Raw genomic sequence first — 18,560 nt, 5'->3', positions numbered from 1 at the left:
CTGCTGAAAAGGAAGGAAAGCCCCACTCCACATAGCAACTGATACTGTGGTCAAAGTTGGACTTGCCACAAAACACATTTTAAGATATTCAACACTGTACTGCGGCTACAGTGGGTAGTACACATTAGCGTCACGATCACAGCAGCACGCCAGTCGATATGTCAATCAAATACGTTACATAGGGATCAACGAATGAATCCAACATTGTTTTTCACAAATTAATGCTAAATTTGTGGACCCCTTAATCTTTTCTTCTCTAAATCAGGGCAAGTGTCAAATGAAGTGAGGTCGTAGCGAGTCAAAATACACCCAAATCTGCACATATGCAGGTAAATAAACATCAGCCTAATGGAACAAAGCAATAGTTGGGTTGTCCTCAGACCACGTATCACGTGTGTGAGAGTACTCACCTTTGTGTTGCATAAATACAAAGTGTACAAAGTGGGGACAGAGGATGAAGGGAGTCCCACAGTGAGGGTGGCATTCTGCTGTCTGTCCTTTGCACCTCTAGATCATGCTCTGTGGTGTGGATGACATTTATTAATAATATCACTTATAATAGTTCACACAAACACATAGGCTATTCAGAGTAACATTGAATTTTGGAGACCTTTTTGAAGGCTTTGATGCTGGGGACACATGACATGCTGAGAAAGTCGTGCGTGTTTGAGTGTGCTGCTGGCTTAGTGCACCTCAGTGGGTTGTACCGGGGATGCCTCTTGAAACAAGCCCGGCCCACAGCTCATTATGCATGCAGTAACCAGGGAGACTGAGGCAGAGGCGCGCCGGCAGTCCATCACGACCCAGTAGAAAAGCGCATGTAGCAGAGTGCAGCAAGTACAGAGGATTGCAGCACACGCTGGCATGACATGGATCACCTCGAAATCCATACATAATCCAAGAAGAGAAGCAGGCAGATTTTCCTTAGTCTTCCAGATGTTCGGCACACCTCTACCCAAGTATCACAGCCGGGGTTCGGATGCAAGATGGAGACATAAGCGGTTATTCCGGACAAGTGACAAAAGTGCAGAGAAGAAAGGGCCGTGACAGCGGGAGAGTGGACAATGGTTCAAAACGTGGTGTTGGTGTTTCTCCGCAGGAGGCTGAGCCAGAGACCCAATGTGGAGGAGCTGGAGAGTCGGAACATTTTAAAACGTAAGTTTTGACACTTGGAAATGGCTGCAAAGTAAAGTCTATTTTCATTTGCAAGTTGCAAATAAGAGCCGAAAAACAAAGGGGAAAAACACAAGATGATGCATTAATGATAGCAGGGTTACATATATTATTCAACAAGAGCCAGCAGCACAGCACCATCTCTATTTTCACTGTAAACACTCTGTGTGAGAATGCATTTAATGTTACATTTCTCAACATGCATCCATCAATTTTCTACCGCTTGTCCCTGTATCATATGATCAGTTATTACATTATGGTCAACAGTCAATATATTGAATTATCTAAAAATACATATTTTGTTAATCTAATCCAAATAACACATAGAAATCATGTAAACATAAATTTCAAATATTACTTTGAATGTAACTTTAAATAAGGACAGGATATTCCTAATACTGCAAACTGTATTTATATTATTCACATGTGAATAATGCTGTACAATAGACTGTATTTGTATTATTCACATGTGAATAATGCTGTATAATAGACTGTATTTATATTATTCACATGTAAAAAATACCTAAGTGTTTATTGTTTATTGTGAGCGAACTGTGATGCTGATTTTCCCCCACGGATCAATAAAGTACTTTCTATTCTATTCTATTCTAATACAGGCCTCAGCAAAACTTAACTCTTAAAAAAAAAAAAAAATCTTAATTCACTGAAAAATTTTAGTATGCCACGTCTTAAGAGTGAAAAAAAGCTTTCACAAAGTGTTGAAGAAATCGTAATGTTGATCACGAACAAACAAGTAATTAAAACATGACATCTCTTTGTTCCGCCCAGAGAGAAATGACCAGACCGAACAAGAAGAGAGGCGGGAGATCAAACAGAGGCTAAACAGAAAGGTATTTCAAAAATATTGATGTTAAGAAAATCAGGAACACTTAGCTTGTATTTCTTTGCAGCTCAATCAGCGGCCAACAGTTGATGAGCTTCGGGACAGAAAAATTCTGATTCGCTTCAGTGACTATGTGGAAGTGGCCAAAGCTCAGGACTACGACAGGAGGGCAGACAAGCCCTGGACAAGGCTGTCAGCAGCAGACAAGGTAATATTAATATAGCCTGCACGACACTCTTTCGTACTCACCAGTGACACCTGCTACATTGCGAACGCCATCTTTGCTCTTCCTCGCAGGCTGCCATCCGGAAAGAGCTGAATGAGTTCAAAAGCACTGAGATGGAAGTACATGCATCCAGCAAACACCTAACGAGGTTCGTCTTCTGAGGCGTGCGTGTGAATTTAGTATGTATAGGGAAGGTGTTGGAGTGCTCTATTCTGGGAAAGCAGTGGACTAAATTTAGCTCTACTTGCTTGTTCAGGGAGGACAGATGAGCTAAAAATAGATGGAAGTGCTTCAGAGTAAAAGGGGGTATAGGGGTGGAATTGATAAAATTGAAAATTGTCCTTGGCTAAGCTTGTTTGTAAGGAGGGGTTTGTGCTGTAACAGTGACCCAGGATAGGCGTGCTCAGTCAGTCCCTCAGAACACACACTGCTGTGACTAAAAATAGGGCATTGATTATTGGCTGAAATCACAGCAATCTGTGATGACTTCAAACTCATGTTGTCACGTTTGTCTCTCCAGGTTCCACCGGCCATGAAAGCCCAGAGTTTCTTCTGTGAAGAACTGTTCTGAATCCGCTGTGTCGACAAGCCTGAAGCCTTTCCCATCTTCAGCCAGTGCGTAACTTTCTTCCTGCTTGGACAGAAGATAATGCTCATGGCGTCCTGTCCTGGAGACCTACCTCCTGGCCTTTGATGATGGCAGCAGGCTGGAGGAGGAGGAGCACTGTGGTGAAGCTTCTTTTTCTCAGGATGAGGGCAGGCGAGGAAAGAAAAAACAATCTTGTCATGGAGTCAGTGTTGTTTTCTTTTGTACCGTTTCATGGACATGACAAGATGTTTAGTGAGATTATGCTGTGCATGTGACCACCTTCTCTTAACTGATGAATAATGTGTCACTTGGACTGGAGATGAATTTGATATTCACTGTACATACAGTATGTCAACGTCTTCACTGAAAAAAGAACTCCCTTTGTAAGCACTACTACTATTTCAAAAATACCAAGTCTTTTTCTTAAAAATGAAAGGCTCGTGTGTTTTTTTAAATTTCCTATTTAATTAAGAATTCCTTCAAACTGAAAATGCAGAACAGCAACTTCTGTCTGAGCGAAGACAGATTACATTGAACAAATATCATAAAAACACACTGCTTGTACAAAACAACATATAATACAGTAAATGGTGGCCTAATGAACCGCCATAGTTTTCACACCTCTGGAAGAATAGAACAATCACTCAGACACTCCATCAGAGAAAAGCAAAGCCTGCAGACCTCTCTTCACACTCTGGAACTCCTCTTCTTGCTGGACAATGCACACAAGCACAATGACAACCTTTAACAATCATGGAAATGTACAGTATGATTGACCACAATTTATCCCACAGGACATCTTCTAAACTTAGGTTTTCAAGCAATCGAATGAAAGCACTTTTAGCTACTCTGCCTAGAGGGGAAGATGGTAAATTACAGCTGAATCAACTCTTCAACAGAAAAATCTGATACATTTGTGTATGAAATACTATTTTGCGCTTAGGTCAGGGCTTCAGGTAAGCGAGTGCTGTCAAACTTTCTTTTTTTTTTAAAATCTGAATAATCACACTATTTGGATTGGAGTTTGAATTATCCAGGTTTGTGCGGTCAGGGTAGGCAGGTGAGGCAGAGCCTCACTTGTCATGATGAAAAAAAGAAAAAAAAAGAATAATAAAACCATAAAATAAATATTTGTCCATTAAACTGTGTTATAAATGTCATTCCTGTATAATTAAAAAAGTTTAAGATTTTCTTGAGTAAAAATCACTAAATTTGCACACTGATCATTAATAAGGCTTCAGTATGTGTAGTCACTTCTCCTCACAGGTTTATGTGTGTAAGGTAAAAAGGAAGAGGACGTGGCTTACTGCTGGTCTGCTAGCACTATGTTGTAAAATCATGTTTGTGTAACCTATGTGGTTCAGCCCCTCCCTTTATGCCATTCCGCACGGGGACGCGAACCCTGTTCATCCACATGAGGCGAGCGTGCTGACTACCAAGCTAAAAGCCCGTACTGGCTAACTCGGCAGCCAGCACATTCTTGAAGTGTAACATAATTATCCTTAATCATTAAGACTCTAAAATAGAGAAAAAAAACATGGATGCTCAGGTCTTCCAGTGCTTCAGCACCGCTTAGGCATCAGTAAACAGTGCTCCGACTTACCACACTGGGAGAAGTGGGGTCAATCATCAGCTAGCACAGTGTTTCTTAACCATAGGGGACCCAACATCAACTGTGGACCGTATGGGACGCAGCGGTACTCAAATGCAATACACTTTATCACAACTTTTGGCAGTAATAACAAAATCAAACAAACAGAAGTCTATAGCTAAGTCAAGAATAACGCACAAATTGTAACTTAAGTAGTGAAGCTGTATTTTTATTTGCACTTTGCAGTTTAGTTAAATATATTTATTTATTGGGCTGTCAACCTTAACGCGGTAATCCATGTGATTAATAAAAATAAATTATTGCGTTATCAAATATGAATGAAGATTAATCACTTCCGGATTAAGGCTTAACCCTGAAGACGCACGCATTTGTTACATAGTCTGTGATCACAATGAGAGGTGGTTAATTTTTCTTCAAAACAGAACTTTGAATAAAACTAAGGTAACTTGTTGGTATTGCAGCGACAAACATTTTTATCATCAGCGCACACCAAGTTTAAAATACCATCTTAAAGCAAAACACATACTCGAGGAAGGCGCGGGCAGTGTTGTCAATCCTCTTGGCGACTCCTTTTGTAACAGCTATTGGCGACAAATCTAGTGACTTTTCCCAGTAATATTGGATACTTTTTGTGTCTTGGAGAGTCTACGGTGAAAGCAAGCAGCAGTCACCGTCCTCAGCGAGCAGTGCCGGCTGCTGCCGGTCAGCTGGTGCTGTTGCGCCAATAGCTACAAGCTAGCATAAATGCTAGCTACATCGACAAAAAGCAGAGGAGAACGATTCGCTGGCAAAGCTGTTGTAAACAAAAGTGCCACAGTTAAGTTAAACTTATGCCTTTGCTCAACGGACAGGCACCGCATGCATGACATCTAACATTGGTGAAGCTTAAGTCCTGCAAGAAGATGTCGTTCATATCACCCCAGCTGATCTGTCGTACAATACCTTGGAGAAGGACATCTACAGCAAGGATGAACCAACTGTACTACACAAATAAAGTTAAAGTTAAAGTACCAATGATTGTCACACACACACTAAGTGTGGTGAAATTTGTCCCCTGCATTTGACCCATCCCCTTGTTCACCCCCTGGGAGGTGAGGGGAGCAGTGGGCAGCAGCGGTGCCGTGCCCGGGAATCAAATAAGAGCCTCAACTTGCAACTACAGACAAAATGTGAATTTATTTTGCTTCCTGGAGAACGTTGGACATCTGTAAGTATTCACAACGAGCTGGGGTCCCATTGTACCGTATTTTTCGGACTATCAGGCGCACTGAAAATCCTTTCATGTTCTCAAAACTCGACAGTGCGCCTTATAACCTGGTGCGCCTAATGAACTGAATAATTTTAGTTGTGCTTACCAACCTCGAAATTATTTTATTTGGTACATGGTGTAATGATAATTGTGGCCAGTAGATGGCGGTCACACATAAGAGATACGTGTAGACTGCAAGATAATGCCAGTAAACAACACCAAAACTTTAAATGTTCCATTGAGAATATAGAACATTACACACCGCGCTCAAAAATCTGTCAAAATATTTTAGTACGACTTTGATAAGCTATGAAAATGGGCTTTGCGACACTCCTGCCAGCGCTAATAACAGAGTGTTTTGGATACGATCGCTGTCGAACCTCCACCTGATGAGAGAACTTTGACAAGCAAAACTTTTTGCTCTGTCATTAGAAAGGTGTGACATTATCTCATGTTTTTAGTCCTTATTTAACAACAGATCATGAAGTTACTTTATGTGTTTTTGTGGAAAAAAACGGGCGCGAGCTAGCAACTAAAAAAAAAACTGATTTAGCGTCCTCCTGGTAGTGTGTACTGATGTTAAAGACAATATACACTTGCACATGTACTATATCACTACATCGATGATTAAATGGTTTATAATTCCACAAGAGTTTTGCAGCGGCACACACACACGTCGGTGCGCTTTAGGAACTTAAACATGCAAAAGAGTTTCCTTGGACATGGCCTGAATGTCATTAAAACAGTTAGCTCCAGCTTTTGACACTTCTTTGACTCCCATCCTTGCACGCTACACCCGTACAACAAAGATGACGGGGAGAAGACGCTGTGGGATTATCCAAATAAGTGTTTAATGAGCATTCCTCAAATTTCTCAGTCTTTTTTGCCATTTGTGCCAGCTTTTTTGAAACATGTTGCAGGCATCAAATTCCAAATGAGCTAATATTTGCAAAAAATAACAGTTTACCAGTTCAAACGTTAAATATCTTGTCTTTGCAGTCTGTTCAATTGAATATAGATTGAAAAGGATTTGCAAATCATTGTATTCTGTATTTATTTACGATTTACACAACGAGCCAACTTCACTGGTTTTGGGTTTTGTAAATACACAAAAAATATTGAAAGTAGCTTGACCTCGGCACAGTCTGACTAATCACAAGTCAGTAGGAGGTGCTTGTTTCTCTGTTTCAAGCAAATGACAGCGATTGTGAGCCTGACATTGCTATTAAGTGGAAATAGAAAAAAAAAAGGTTTTTCAGGAAGAAGGTGAAAAGGACGATAGATGTGTGTGGACAAAAATATATTGACTGAAAAGATAGTCACTGAACAATACGTAAAACTTGAGAAGAGGTGGTGGACTGATTACACCAATGTAAAATAATTTCTGGTGTCAAGGTCACCGCACGTCACTGGATTAATCACAATTAATTACAGATGATTACTCACTTGCACGATTAAAATTTACCTTAAAAAGACCCTAATATTTTGACACAAATATCAAAATAAATCAATTGTGTGGTTAATCTGTGTATGTACATGACTAATGTGATATGTTCTTCTTCATTAATCACATGAGTTAATTGACAGCCCTATATTGAACACAAAGCTAAAAAATTACACGCAGTTTAAAGGATTTACCAGGCACTGTTAAGCTCACTTACCATTTTTTTGAGGAGTCTTTCTTGAACTGTTTTCAAGTCCTTCCTTATCAGAGCCATCTGTAAACAGCAGTAGAACGACCCATTGTCAGAGGGTAAGTAGACCATACACACAATATGACACAATGACATAAATTGACACACAAGACAATGAGATAAGCAATATGTTGCCAAAGTGCTGCAGTAATGACAAGACACACAGCAAAAAGAAGTCCAAATAATAGTCAGTAAAAACAATCAGTTAGCCATACTGATGTGAATTCTAAAACAAAGTCAAACAAATACAGTAAATGTACCGGTATGTCTGTTGTAAGTTCATACCTGAGATGTGAACAATCGCCCCTCGTACTCTAGGCTCGGACAGATGTCACTCTCAAGGGCTTTCTTCAGGACCACCTGTCTGGATGGAGTAATCAAAACAAACATTCTAATAAAAATAGCATTTGACGCTTTATTTTAGGAAAGACACACAACATTGAGTGAAGAATTTAAAAAAAAATCTTCAAGGTCGGCGAGAGATGAAGTAAAACTTTTATATACAAGTACAATTGTCGAGAAACAGAGCTGCAACATTTACTGGAAGTATATCAAAAAGAGATTCAAATGAATGGTTGGGCCTTTATGAGTGCATGAATCTATCCATGTTCTATATTGCTCATAAGTTTCAGGGTCATGAAGGGAGCAACATGGACAAATTGTGAATATGGGGTTAAAAAAAAAACCTCACACATATTGATTTTGTGTTGTGACAATTCTCTCAGCTCAGTATAATGAATCAGCCTGAGGCTATATAGTAGTAAACATTTTGAAGAATGTATTCATCAAAAATGTAGCCTCTGATAAGCAAAAAGAAAACATGCGCCCTAATTTTCAGTCACGCTATTTACATCGCTCTCCACAGAAGAAACAAGTACCATTTTTACCTTTTGGTTTCCTCCTCTCGATAAGACTGGAAAGAACTGCACTGCTTTTTAAAGTAAATCTGGGAAAGAGGCAACAGACTTGTCACACAAGGGTGAAGTCACAACAAACCGTATAACTGTAATCTGACACAAGACTGCATGGTTTGTGTGTGTACTGTAAGTGTGGGGGGAAAACGAGGGAACAGGGGGACAGTGCAATATACATTTAGGTCTTTCTCCATAGTATTCAGGACAGTGTTCCTCTGCTCCAGTTTGTTGATCTCTTCCAAGAGGACATTCTTGACCTTTTCAAACTTCTGGGTCCTACAGAGAGCACATAAAAGACACATTATAAATCAAGATGAAAGAAGAAGAGATCAAATGAATTTGGAGAAAAAAAACTCTCGGCTTTGACCTATGTACAACATAACAATCTGGGTCATATATTCTAAATCGGTGTCATTAGCAACATTAAGTAATTTGGACTGACCTGTGTGTGTCAAGTTGCATCCTGAAAGAGGAGACATGTTGCTGGACAGTCTTAATACCTTGCTTGTTATAACCATCCATTATTTTGAAGCGATTCTAAATGAAAAAATATTTAAGTATTTCATAAACACATTCATCAAGTGCTTTACCACCTCATTAAAGGCCTACTGAAACCCACTACTACCGACCACGCAGTCTGATAGTTTATATATCAATGATGAAATCTTAACATTGCAACACATGCCAATACGGCCAGGTTAACTTATAAAGTGCAATTTTAAATTTCCCGCCACACTTCCGGTTGAAAACGTCTAGATATGATGACGTATGCGCGTGACGTAAACGGTTGATAGAAGTATTGGTACCCCATTGAATACAATACAAAAGCTCTGTTTTCATTTCAAAATTCCACAGTATTCTGGACATCTGTGTTGGTGAATCTTTTGCAATTTGTTTAATGAACAATGGAGACTGCAAAGAAGAAAGTTGTAGGTGGGATCGGTGTATTAGCGGCGGACTACAGCAACACAGCCAAGAGGACAGAGATGGATAGCAGACGCGCTAGCCACCGAACTCACCTTAACTTCCTCCGTCTCGCCGACCGCATCAGTGATCGGGTGGTCCTTCGTCGCACCGTCGATCGCTGGAACGCAGGTGAGCACGGGTGTTGATGAGCAGATGAGGGCTGGCTGGCGTAGGTGGATAGCTAATGTTTTTAGCATAGCTCTGTGAGGTCCGGTTGCTAAGTTAGCTTCAATGGCATCGTTAGCAACAGCATTGTTAACCTTCGCCAGGCTGGAAAGCATTAACCGTCTATTTACATGTCCATGGTTTAATAGTATTGTTGATTTTCTGTCTATCCTTCCAGTCAGGGATTTATTTATTTTGTTTCTATATGCAGTTAAGCACAATGCTATCACGTTAGCTCCGTATCTACAGTGTTTCGTCGATGTATTGTCGTGGAGATAAAAGTCACTGTGAATGTCCATTTCGCGTTCTCGACTCTCATTTTCAAGAGGATATAGTATCCGAGGTGGTTTAAAATACAAATCAGTGATCCACAATAGAAAAAGGAGAGAGTGTGGAATCCAATGAGCCAGCTTGTACCTAAGTTACGGTCAGAGCGAAAAAAGATATGTCTTGCACTACATTCTAGTCCTTCACTCTAATGTTCCTCATCCACGAATCTTTCATCCTCGCTCAAATTTATGGGGTAATCGTCGCTTTCTCGGTCCGAATCGCTCTAGCTGCATTGAAAACAATAGGAAAATGTGAGGAGCCTTTCAACTGACTACGTCACGCTACTTCCAGTAGGGGCAAGGCTTTTTTTATCAGATACCAAAAGTTGCGATCTTTATCGTCGTTGTTCTCTACTAAATCCTTTCAGCAAAAATATGGCAATATCGCGAAATGATCAAGTATGACACACAGAATGGATCTGCTATCCCCGTTTAAATAAAAAAATATTCATTTCAGTAGGCCTTTAAGTATTGGGGATTATTATGTACACCAGTAACAAACCTGGAACTTCTTCTTTAGTTCAGAACTGAATTGCTGACATAAATTACTGGGGTTAACTAAGGCATCCGGTAACTCTAAAACCTCCATGTCCATCTCTCCATCTTTCTTATCAGCATACCAATGATTTGACACATTGCAGGAGGTTGACAACACCTGGTTCATCTCACTTTCAGGCAATACCTCCGTAACTGAAAAAGACACAAATCCGTAAGAGTGATGGAGGGATTTCAACTTCTGCTCTCCAATTGGCAAACTTCTATAATGCTTCTTTTTGTTTTACTATCTATATCATCATTACAAAATCAAATCCAAAAACATTAAGGACCTGATCCACTTAAGGTTTTTCTGTATTAAAACATAAGCATGGAAAGTTTATCTACGAAGCTTGTGCTTGGGTTGCGTATTTTAAATGATCAAAACAGGAGCGCAATTTCAGCATGTCTGTCTTCATGTGTATGCAGATTATATGATGATAATCAGAAAGGCAACAATACTGAGAGAAGATGCAAATATAACAATAGCAATGTGATTTATCAAGATCTACAATTAACATGTCTAGAATGTGTGTGCAAACTGGCACACTTACGAAATGGCTTTGATAAAGGAGACAATCGCGCTGCAAACAGACTATTAGGAGAGAATATTCCTTCTGTATACATGAGAACATATTTGGAGTGCCAAAATAAAAAGATAAGACATGTTGTCTATTCAACAATGACATGTTTTAATTTTATAGCTGCTCGATGACTTAATGGCTGATTAAAAAAATACAATTGATTTGTTTTGTTGTACCCAGGCATGTTTTTAATGGGAGTTTGTTTTTTGTAGATATGCATTTTTTGTAGTCTTTTTACAGTGTTCACAGCGCTTCACTTTATCCCAATGTTTTACATTACAGCCCTATTCCAAAATTGAATGAATTAATTTTTTTCTTCAAAATTCTACAGACATAACGACAATGTGGAAAAAAAATATTTTCTATTTTTTTAGATAATAATGCAAATGTATTAAAAAAACTAACTAAGAAATCACATGTACGTAAGTATTCACAGCCTTTGCCATGAAGTTCAAAAGTGAGCTCAGGTGCATCCTGTTTCAACTGATCATCCTTGTGACGTTTCTATAGTTTAATTGGAGTCCACCAGTGGTAAATTCAGTTGATTGGACTTGATTTGGAAAGGCACACACGTCTATGGACCCCCACGTGACAGTCTATGGCAGAGCAGCAGAGCACAAACCAAGAATGAAATCGAAGGACTTGTCTGTAGACCTACAAGACAGGATTGTCTCGAGGCACAAATCTGCCTTAAAGGTCCCAATGAGCACAATGGCCGCCATCATCCATAAATGGAAGAAGTTTGGAACCACCTGGACTCCAACAAAGTAATCAGCAAAGGCTAAAGTAATCGGCAAAGGCTATGTACAACCTGCTCAGCGGCCTTGTGGTTAGAGTGTTTGCCCTGAGATCGGTAGGTTGTGAGTTCAAACTGAGTCATACCAAAGACTATAAAAAAAATGGGACCCATTGCCTCCCTGCTTGGCACTCAGCATCAAGGGTTGAAATTGGGTGTTAAATAACCAAAATAATTGCCTGACACGGCTACCGCTGCTGCTCACAGCTCCCCTCACCTCCCAGGGGGGGAACAAGGGGATGGGTCAAATACAGAGAATAATTTCACCACACCTAGTGTGTGTGTGACAATCATTGGTACTTGAACTTTTTTTAACATGTGATTTATTGTTTTTTCATTTTTAATACATTTTCGAAAAGTTCTAAAAAAAACTTTTACAACGTCATTATGGGGTATTGTGTGTAGAATTTTGAGGACAAAAATGCATTCATTCAATTTTGGAATAAGGCTGTATCATAACAAAATGTGAAAAAAGTAAAGCGCTGTAAAATACTTTACGGACGCACTGTAGATAACCGCGACACGCCCACTATTATTACAGACGAATCGTTTTTTGAACACGCAATTTAGAACATGTTATCTGGATCTTAGTAGATCAGGCCTTAAGTGTTCATTTTAAGGTAATTTGGTATAAATTATTCACACAGTTTTAAGCCGGTTTTTCTTACAGGTGTTCAGTAGCCTTCGAGGTTTTAAACGAGAAGGGCATGTCCTTCTAGTTTTATTTTTTTCTATCTTTTCCTCTTCCTCTTCAGAACTACTGGACAAGGGGATGCAACGTTTCCGACTGGGTCCTATAACAAAGACAAGTTTTACAATTCTTATGAACTGTATTCCTTTTTTAAACAGATTTGATTATATTCCATATCAATACATTTGTTTTTATTTTAACTGCTCAGATGTGATAGCTTATAAATGCAAAGCTAAACGAAACACCAAATCTGACCTGAGATGTGTTGGCTATTTGAAGAATCTTTGTATGAGTAGGGTGTTTTCTGTCAGGAAGAGAAAAAAAAAGCATTATTTCAAGTTTAATTACAATCTTTTAAAGGGGAAACTATATATGAGATAAGACATACAATACTGTACAGTAGAATTTACCTCTGTTTTCTGACAAACAGCCTCTGCAGCGATTGGGCTTAGCTCAATTCTACTGGAGCATACAGACAGATTCAGGGAAAGTTGAGATACAGTAGATTCCTGACTGAAGCTACAGTGTATGTGATGGCTGATGGAGGTTTTAGGGAATGGCGAGTTGGGAGAAGAAGGGACCGCTGTCAGCTTTGTGGATGTCAACAAGGGACAGGGAGACGCTGAAATTGAAGACTGAAGAGCTGGGCTCAATTGCTGTTGGATCTGACTTTTCTGGCGACAAGAAGACATAGGAGGAAAAATGATAGAGAAACCTTGAACTCATCGAATAATGGACATCTTAACAAATGTTTATACTTTCCACAGTATTACAATCTAATGTTTCCTTTCAGATTATCACTAAGATTGGACTAAATGCTATCAATAAAAATGAGTGTATTTGAAGCAAGCACTGAAAGAAAGGCTGCCAACATTTTGACCCAGTTAGTGAGAGTCCAGGCTACTAATTTTGAATGCCACACACCCAGTTGTGCTCTGTACGTGACCCCCACTTATTTCCTTTTCCTGGGGAAGAAGTCACCGAAAACTTTAGATCAGGATTCGGAAAATGCCATCCATCCATCTATCTTCTTCCGCTTATCCGATGTCGGGTTGCAAGGGCAGCAGCCTAAGCAGAGAAGCCCCAACTTCCCTCTGCCCAGCTACTTGGTCCAGCTCCTCCTGGGGGATCCCGGGATTTTTACAGGCCAACTGGGAGACAGCCTTCCCAACGTGTCCTGGGTCTTCCCCGTGGCCTTCTACCGGTCGGACATGCTCTAAACAACTCCCCAGACAGGGGTCTGGGGGGCATCCCGACCAGATGCCCGAACCATCTCATCTGTCTCCTCTCGATGTGGAGGAGCAGCGGCTTTACTTTGAGCTCTTCCCGAATGACAGAGCTTCTCACCCGATCTCTAAGGGAGAGCCCCACTACCCGATGGAGGAAACACATTTTGGCCGCTTGTACCCGTGATCTTGTCCTTTCGGACATAACCCAAAGCTCATGACCATAGGTGAGGATGGGAACGTAAATCGACCGGAAATTGAGAGCTTTGCCTTCCGGCTCATTTATTGATACACTGCAGATAAGTCACCGATCCGCCTGTCGATCTCACGATTCAATTTTCCCTCACTCGTTAACAAGACTCTGTGGTACTTAAACTCCTCCACTTGGGGCAGGATCTCCTCCCCAACCCGGAGATGACACTACATCCTATTCTGGGCGAGAACCATGGGCTCAGACTCGGAGGTGCTGATTCTCATCCCAGTCGCTTATGACTTTGGGGAACATGCTTATTCTGCTGTTCCAGAATATGATGAAGTGTATTATCTAGCATTTGGCTTCACTGTAACCACGGTGGGAGACGAGAAATGTTTATAAGCTTACAGTGTTATGCAGAGGTATATTTAAAACAATTTAGACACTATTTATATTCACGGTGGAAATATGGTGTCAATATGGGGAAAGGGAAGTAGAGTGAGATCATGAGGAGAAAAATACCATTGAGACAGGAAAAAACAAGTATTTGACTAGTGCATAAAACCAACAATGACATGTGGAGACCTCGGCCCTCATGTAACAAGCTTGCTTGCGCACAAAAACCTGGTATACGCTATTTTTCACAGCAAAGAAAGTTGAGATGTGTCATGACTAACATTGATGTGGAAATGTGCGCTGCCTCACGCCAACTTCATAGCTGCTGTACGCACATTTCTACAGGCTGTGGATACTTTGGCGACAGAGAGGTGGTCCTTCAGGCTTCGCCAACATTTGATTTCAACAATGTAAAAAAGATAGAGGCAAGGAGACTAAATTAACTTTTTTGCCAATGCATTTAATGCTTCATATTCAAATTAATATTTGTGGGGATGTCTATTAATTCTATCATTTTGCCACCTATTGCTGTCACAATGTGTTTTTTTTACTAGAGCGAGCAGCAGAAGCCTGTTGCTGCACACTGGCACCTTTGAGACAAGGACGTGCAGCTGTGAAAATCCTCTCCTATGTTCTAATAAAAAATTTAGTTATCAAACAAGTCAGTCATTCGTATCATTTTTGATAGCGCTGCCATGTTTAAATGTAAAATAATTTTCACATGAAACTCATCTCACTGTGAGTATGCAACTGTATGAACACATTTTGTCTATTGTGAGCGAACTGTGGTGCTGAATTTCCCCCAGGGATCAATAAAGTACTTTCTATTCTATTCTATTCTATTCTATTTTGTTACACAAATTATACTTGTATTAGGGGTAATGAAATCAGAGTCACCCACTCTTCTAAAGTTTTACGTATCATACCACTGAAAGATTCGTCCGCCAGGAACTTTAGGTTGAGGGACACACTTGGAGCGGAAGAAGGACACCCGAATACCCAGTTGCAGCGACTTAGCAACCATCTTTTCAAATGCTCGTCTCTTTTGGCGATGTACATCAATCTTCCTCCTTATCTTCTTTCTGATGCCCGACCATTTTTTTCAATTTCAACCTATCTGCGGTTCCCAGGGCACACAGCATTTTCACAATTTTAACCCACAGCTGTTCGCTCAAAACACGAGAAACAAGTATCTCCTACTGACTTGTGATTGGCCACATCTTGCAGCGCTCAAGCATATGGCTACTTTCAATATGATTTGCAGATGTATAAAGGGGCTTAATCTGGGCGTGGTCTGGGCATACCATGCCAAGCAAACTACTGAGATCAATTACATGTTTATGGATCCCCTATCACTGTTATGTGTCAGGAAAATAAACTGCTGATGCCCTAGAAAAAAAGGAATCTGCACATGAACAAAATGACAAAAGCACAGGCTACCTAGAAGCAAAGACAATCATAAAAGCCAAGATACATGATAGATGGAAGAAACAACATCCCGGCCACAACAAACAATATGCTTACAATCAACTGTATACAAATCATCACATGTATACAAAGTTCAAGGCTGGCCCAACAGAACATTGCCAATGTCAAACGAGCTCCTGTTGCAGCAATGCCCTTGTACAACACCCTAAGGACATCCGTTTGGCCACAACCAGAGACACAAAAAAATAATTGTATGGGAGTCTGGTGGATCTGCAGCATACTGCATTATTAGTTTTGTAAAGGGGCGTTCCCATCTAGAAGTGAACGAGAAGAAGAAGAGTTTCTGACTGTGCAGAGTGGCGCATGTCTAATTTAAATTGCGTATTTAAAGGGGGGTGTCGGAGTGGCTCATAACTCCAACATGTGCGCTCATTTTCAGTTGATTGGGATGTACAAAAGGCATGTGCTTGGATTAATGTGTGTGCGTAGGTTTTCTGGGTACATAATTTTTTAGTGGGTAATCCACGCAAGTCTTAATACATGAGGCCCATCGGCATTGATAAGCAAACCTGAGGAGAAAATAGCAGCAGCTCAGCATACAATGGAAATAAAAATATTTTGACATGACATACATGGTCAGGAAAACTAATGTATGGGTCAGAGAACAAACCAAACTCCAAAGATGGGTAGGTAACAATAGTAAGAGTTTTGACAACAGATGGAGCTCATTAGTAACACCGTGGAAACCGATAAATGGGAACAGAAAAAGAGGCAGGTAATGTGTGAAAAGGCAGGATGACATTGGCAACTAGAGCTGAGAGCAGCTAGAGTGACAGCAACATGCTAAGGCTTCTGTCCAGCAGTCTACTGGTAACGGCTGATTATAAAGAAAAAAAGGCCCAACCTCTGCGGGCGCTGCATCTCGTTCAGGTGCAGTCTGCACTCAACACAAAGTTAGTGGGGCTCCAGGGGTGCACACACAAAAAACAAGGGGGCGCTACTTCCCCACTGAGAACAACAATATATTTACCACTGTTTGCCAAGACACATAACTCCTGCCCAATTTAATTCTAGTGGGGGCACACGGCGCCCCTTCATCGATCGACACTTTTTACACCTTTGCTTTTTACACTTCACGTGACAAGTGACATCATTAAACCTGCTTAAGGAGGGCTGGTGCGTACATAACTCCAACATGATAAATACCGCTGTGAAGTTATGCAAACTGAATTCCAAGCTTAGTTGCTAAGCCTCTTTTATGTTGTCAGCAGCTTTCCAGACATGAATCACATGTAAAATACTGTGCAGAACATTTCATAAAGGTCAGAAAGCACAGTAGCAGCAATACAACTAGTACACTGATGGCAAAAGGTGCATTACCTCCATTGTCTTGGGTGCCATTGTACAGAAGGAAGAGGCGTCTGCGTAGTGAGGTTTAGGTAGCCTGGAGATTGGAGAGAAGGTTTCCTGACAGGTAAGGTTTGGGGAGGAACAGAGTGGGGATCCTTGCTGGCTGAGAAGCGGAGAGCGGGGCAAATCCATGGACTGGTTGGACCTTGCATGTGCTGTAAAGGTTGAAAAGCATTGTTGTTCACACAGCTGAACTTAATGCTCAACTGAGTATTTACTTTACATTTGTAAAGCAACAGTCCATCAACCATCAATATCACTGCAGACATGTAATACTCGATTTATACAGTTTACTATTATTCTTCAAAGCAAACTAGAGCAAAAGCTACTGTGTATGCAGGCTACAAATAACTAACACAACTATGAAATCATCTTGATTTGCCATGAAATCAAATTGCTTTTATCTAATATAATACAGCCTCTTACACCGCATCTTCTCGATGGGGGAAGGAGAGGTCTGGGGGGTATAATAGTAAACTGAATAATAGTATAATAGATATAATAGAATAATAGTAAACTGTATAAATCGAGTATTACATGTCTGCAGTGATATTGATGGTTGATGGACTGTTGCTTTACAAATGTAAAGTAAATACTCAGTTGAGCATTAAGTTCAGCTGTGTGAACAACAATGCTTTTCAAAAAAAGCATTGTTGTTCACACAGCTGAACTTAATGCTCAACTGAGTATTTACTTTACATTTGTAAAGCAACAGTCCATCAACCATCAATATCACTGCAGACATGTAATACTCGATTTATACAGTTTACTATTATTCTTCAAAGCAAACTAGAGCAAAAGCTACTGTGTATGCAGGCTACAAATAACTAACACAACTATGAAATCATCTTGATTTGCCATGAAATCAAATTGCTTTTATCTAATATAATACAGCCACTTACACCGCATCTTCTCGATGGGGGAAGGAGAGGTCTGGGGGGTAGGAAGAGGACACTTTGACATGTTTCTCTGTTCTTGGGCATGAATCTGCAGATTGGACTTGCTGCCATGAAAACTAATTTCCTGTGTCTGTTGATGAAGAAAAAAGTTGTTTATATGTACACTAACAGTTGGATGCTTAACACATACACATGATGAGATAATAACTTAATCCGAACAGCAAAATAAATTAATCAAACACTGACCAATGAATTGCCTTTACCTTAAAAGGAGTCCGTTGATTAGTTAAGAACTCTGACTGGCAGCCATAAGGGTTTTCCTTGAGCTTCTTACAGGTTTTGGTTGTGTTCTTTCCAGTGCTCTTTGTCTTGTTCATATGATCAGTTGCATTACTCTTCTGAGTTTTTGACATCCATTCCTTTGACTTGTTCTATAAGTAAGGCCCAATAAAAAAAAAGAGTCTTGTGAAACAAATCTGAGCATTAAAGACAACAAATTGCTAGTATATCTGTAAAATTCAAAGAGCCGATTTGTTTCAAGTGCTTACTCTATGATGGCGATGCAGCAAAATAAAAATTCTCGTCTGAAACCAAAAATAAGGAAAGCAATGCAGAAAACTAAAACACCAAAACAATTATATT

At 40.1% G+C, this 18,560-nt stretch overlaps 2 protein-coding genes and 1 long non-coding RNA gene across 11 annotated transcripts in view; 1 reads left to right on the top strand and 2 right to left on the bottom strand.

Annotated features, from left to right (window-relative positions):
- The window catches only part of LOC133654217 (uncharacterized), a 60,259-nt gene extending 59,099 nt beyond the window's left edge, over positions 1-1,160 (bottom strand). For both annotated transcript variants that reach the window (XR_009826856.1, XR_009826857.1), the window contains exons 1-2: positions 611-1,160; positions 411-519 (exon numbers count right to left, since the gene is read on the bottom strand). This is a non-coding gene — a long non-coding RNA (uncharacterized LOC133654217). The remainder of the gene's footprint in view (positions 1-410; positions 520-610) is intronic.
- Positions 1-3,960, top strand: part of phactr3a (phosphatase and actin regulator 3a) — an 85,487-nt gene extending 81,527 nt beyond the window's left edge. For all 3 annotated transcript variants that reach the window (XM_062054370.1, XM_062054371.1, XM_062054369.1), the window contains exons 8-12: positions 1,100-1,155; positions 1,963-2,024; positions 2,085-2,225; positions 2,315-2,391; positions 2,764-3,960. In XM_062054370.1, the coding sequence (XP_061910354.1) occupies positions 1,100-1,155; positions 1,963-2,024; positions 2,085-2,225; positions 2,315-2,391; positions 2,764-2,779 (352 nt within the window). In that variant the 3' untranslated portion in view covers positions 2,780-3,960. The remainder of the gene's footprint in view (positions 1-1,099; positions 1,156-1,962; positions 2,025-2,084; positions 2,226-2,314; positions 2,392-2,763) is intronic.
- Positions 3,269-18,560, bottom strand: part of sycp2 (synaptonemal complex protein 2) — a 47,344-nt gene continuing 32,052 nt past the window's right edge. For all 6 annotated transcript variants that reach the window (XM_062054362.1, XM_062054363.1, XM_062054365.1 and 3 more), the window contains 13 exons: positions 18,182-18,349; positions 17,922-18,048; positions 16,990-17,174; positions 12,777-13,040; positions 12,622-12,670; positions 12,344-12,469; positions 10,264-10,451; positions 8,744-8,838; positions 8,478-8,577; positions 8,275-8,333; positions 7,673-7,751; positions 7,355-7,411; positions 3,269-3,544 (listed from right to left, as the gene is read on the bottom strand). In XM_062054362.1, the coding sequence (XP_061910346.1) occupies positions 3,473-3,544; positions 7,355-7,411; positions 7,673-7,751; positions 8,275-8,333; positions 8,478-8,577; positions 8,744-8,838; positions 10,264-10,451; positions 12,344-12,469; positions 12,622-12,670; positions 12,777-13,040; positions 16,990-17,174; positions 17,922-18,048; positions 18,182-18,349 (1,569 nt within the window). In that variant the 3' untranslated portion in view covers positions 3,269-3,472. The remainder of the gene's footprint in view (positions 3,545-7,354; positions 7,412-7,672; positions 7,752-8,274; positions 8,334-8,477; positions 8,578-8,743; positions 8,839-10,263; positions 10,452-12,343; positions 12,470-12,621; positions 12,671-12,776; positions 13,041-16,989; positions 17,175-17,921; positions 18,049-18,181; positions 18,350-18,560) is intronic.

The sequence above is a fragment of the Entelurus aequoreus genome, linkage group LG07, assembly GCF_033978785.1.
Source record: "Entelurus aequoreus isolate RoL-2023_Sb linkage group LG07, RoL_Eaeq_v1.1, whole genome shotgun sequence".
Taxonomy (NCBI): domain Eukaryota; kingdom Metazoa; phylum Chordata; class Actinopteri; order Syngnathiformes; family Syngnathidae; genus Entelurus; species Entelurus aequoreus.
The sequence above is the reverse complement of the archived record's forward strand: the minus strand, read 5'-3'. Positions and strand labels throughout refer to the sequence as shown.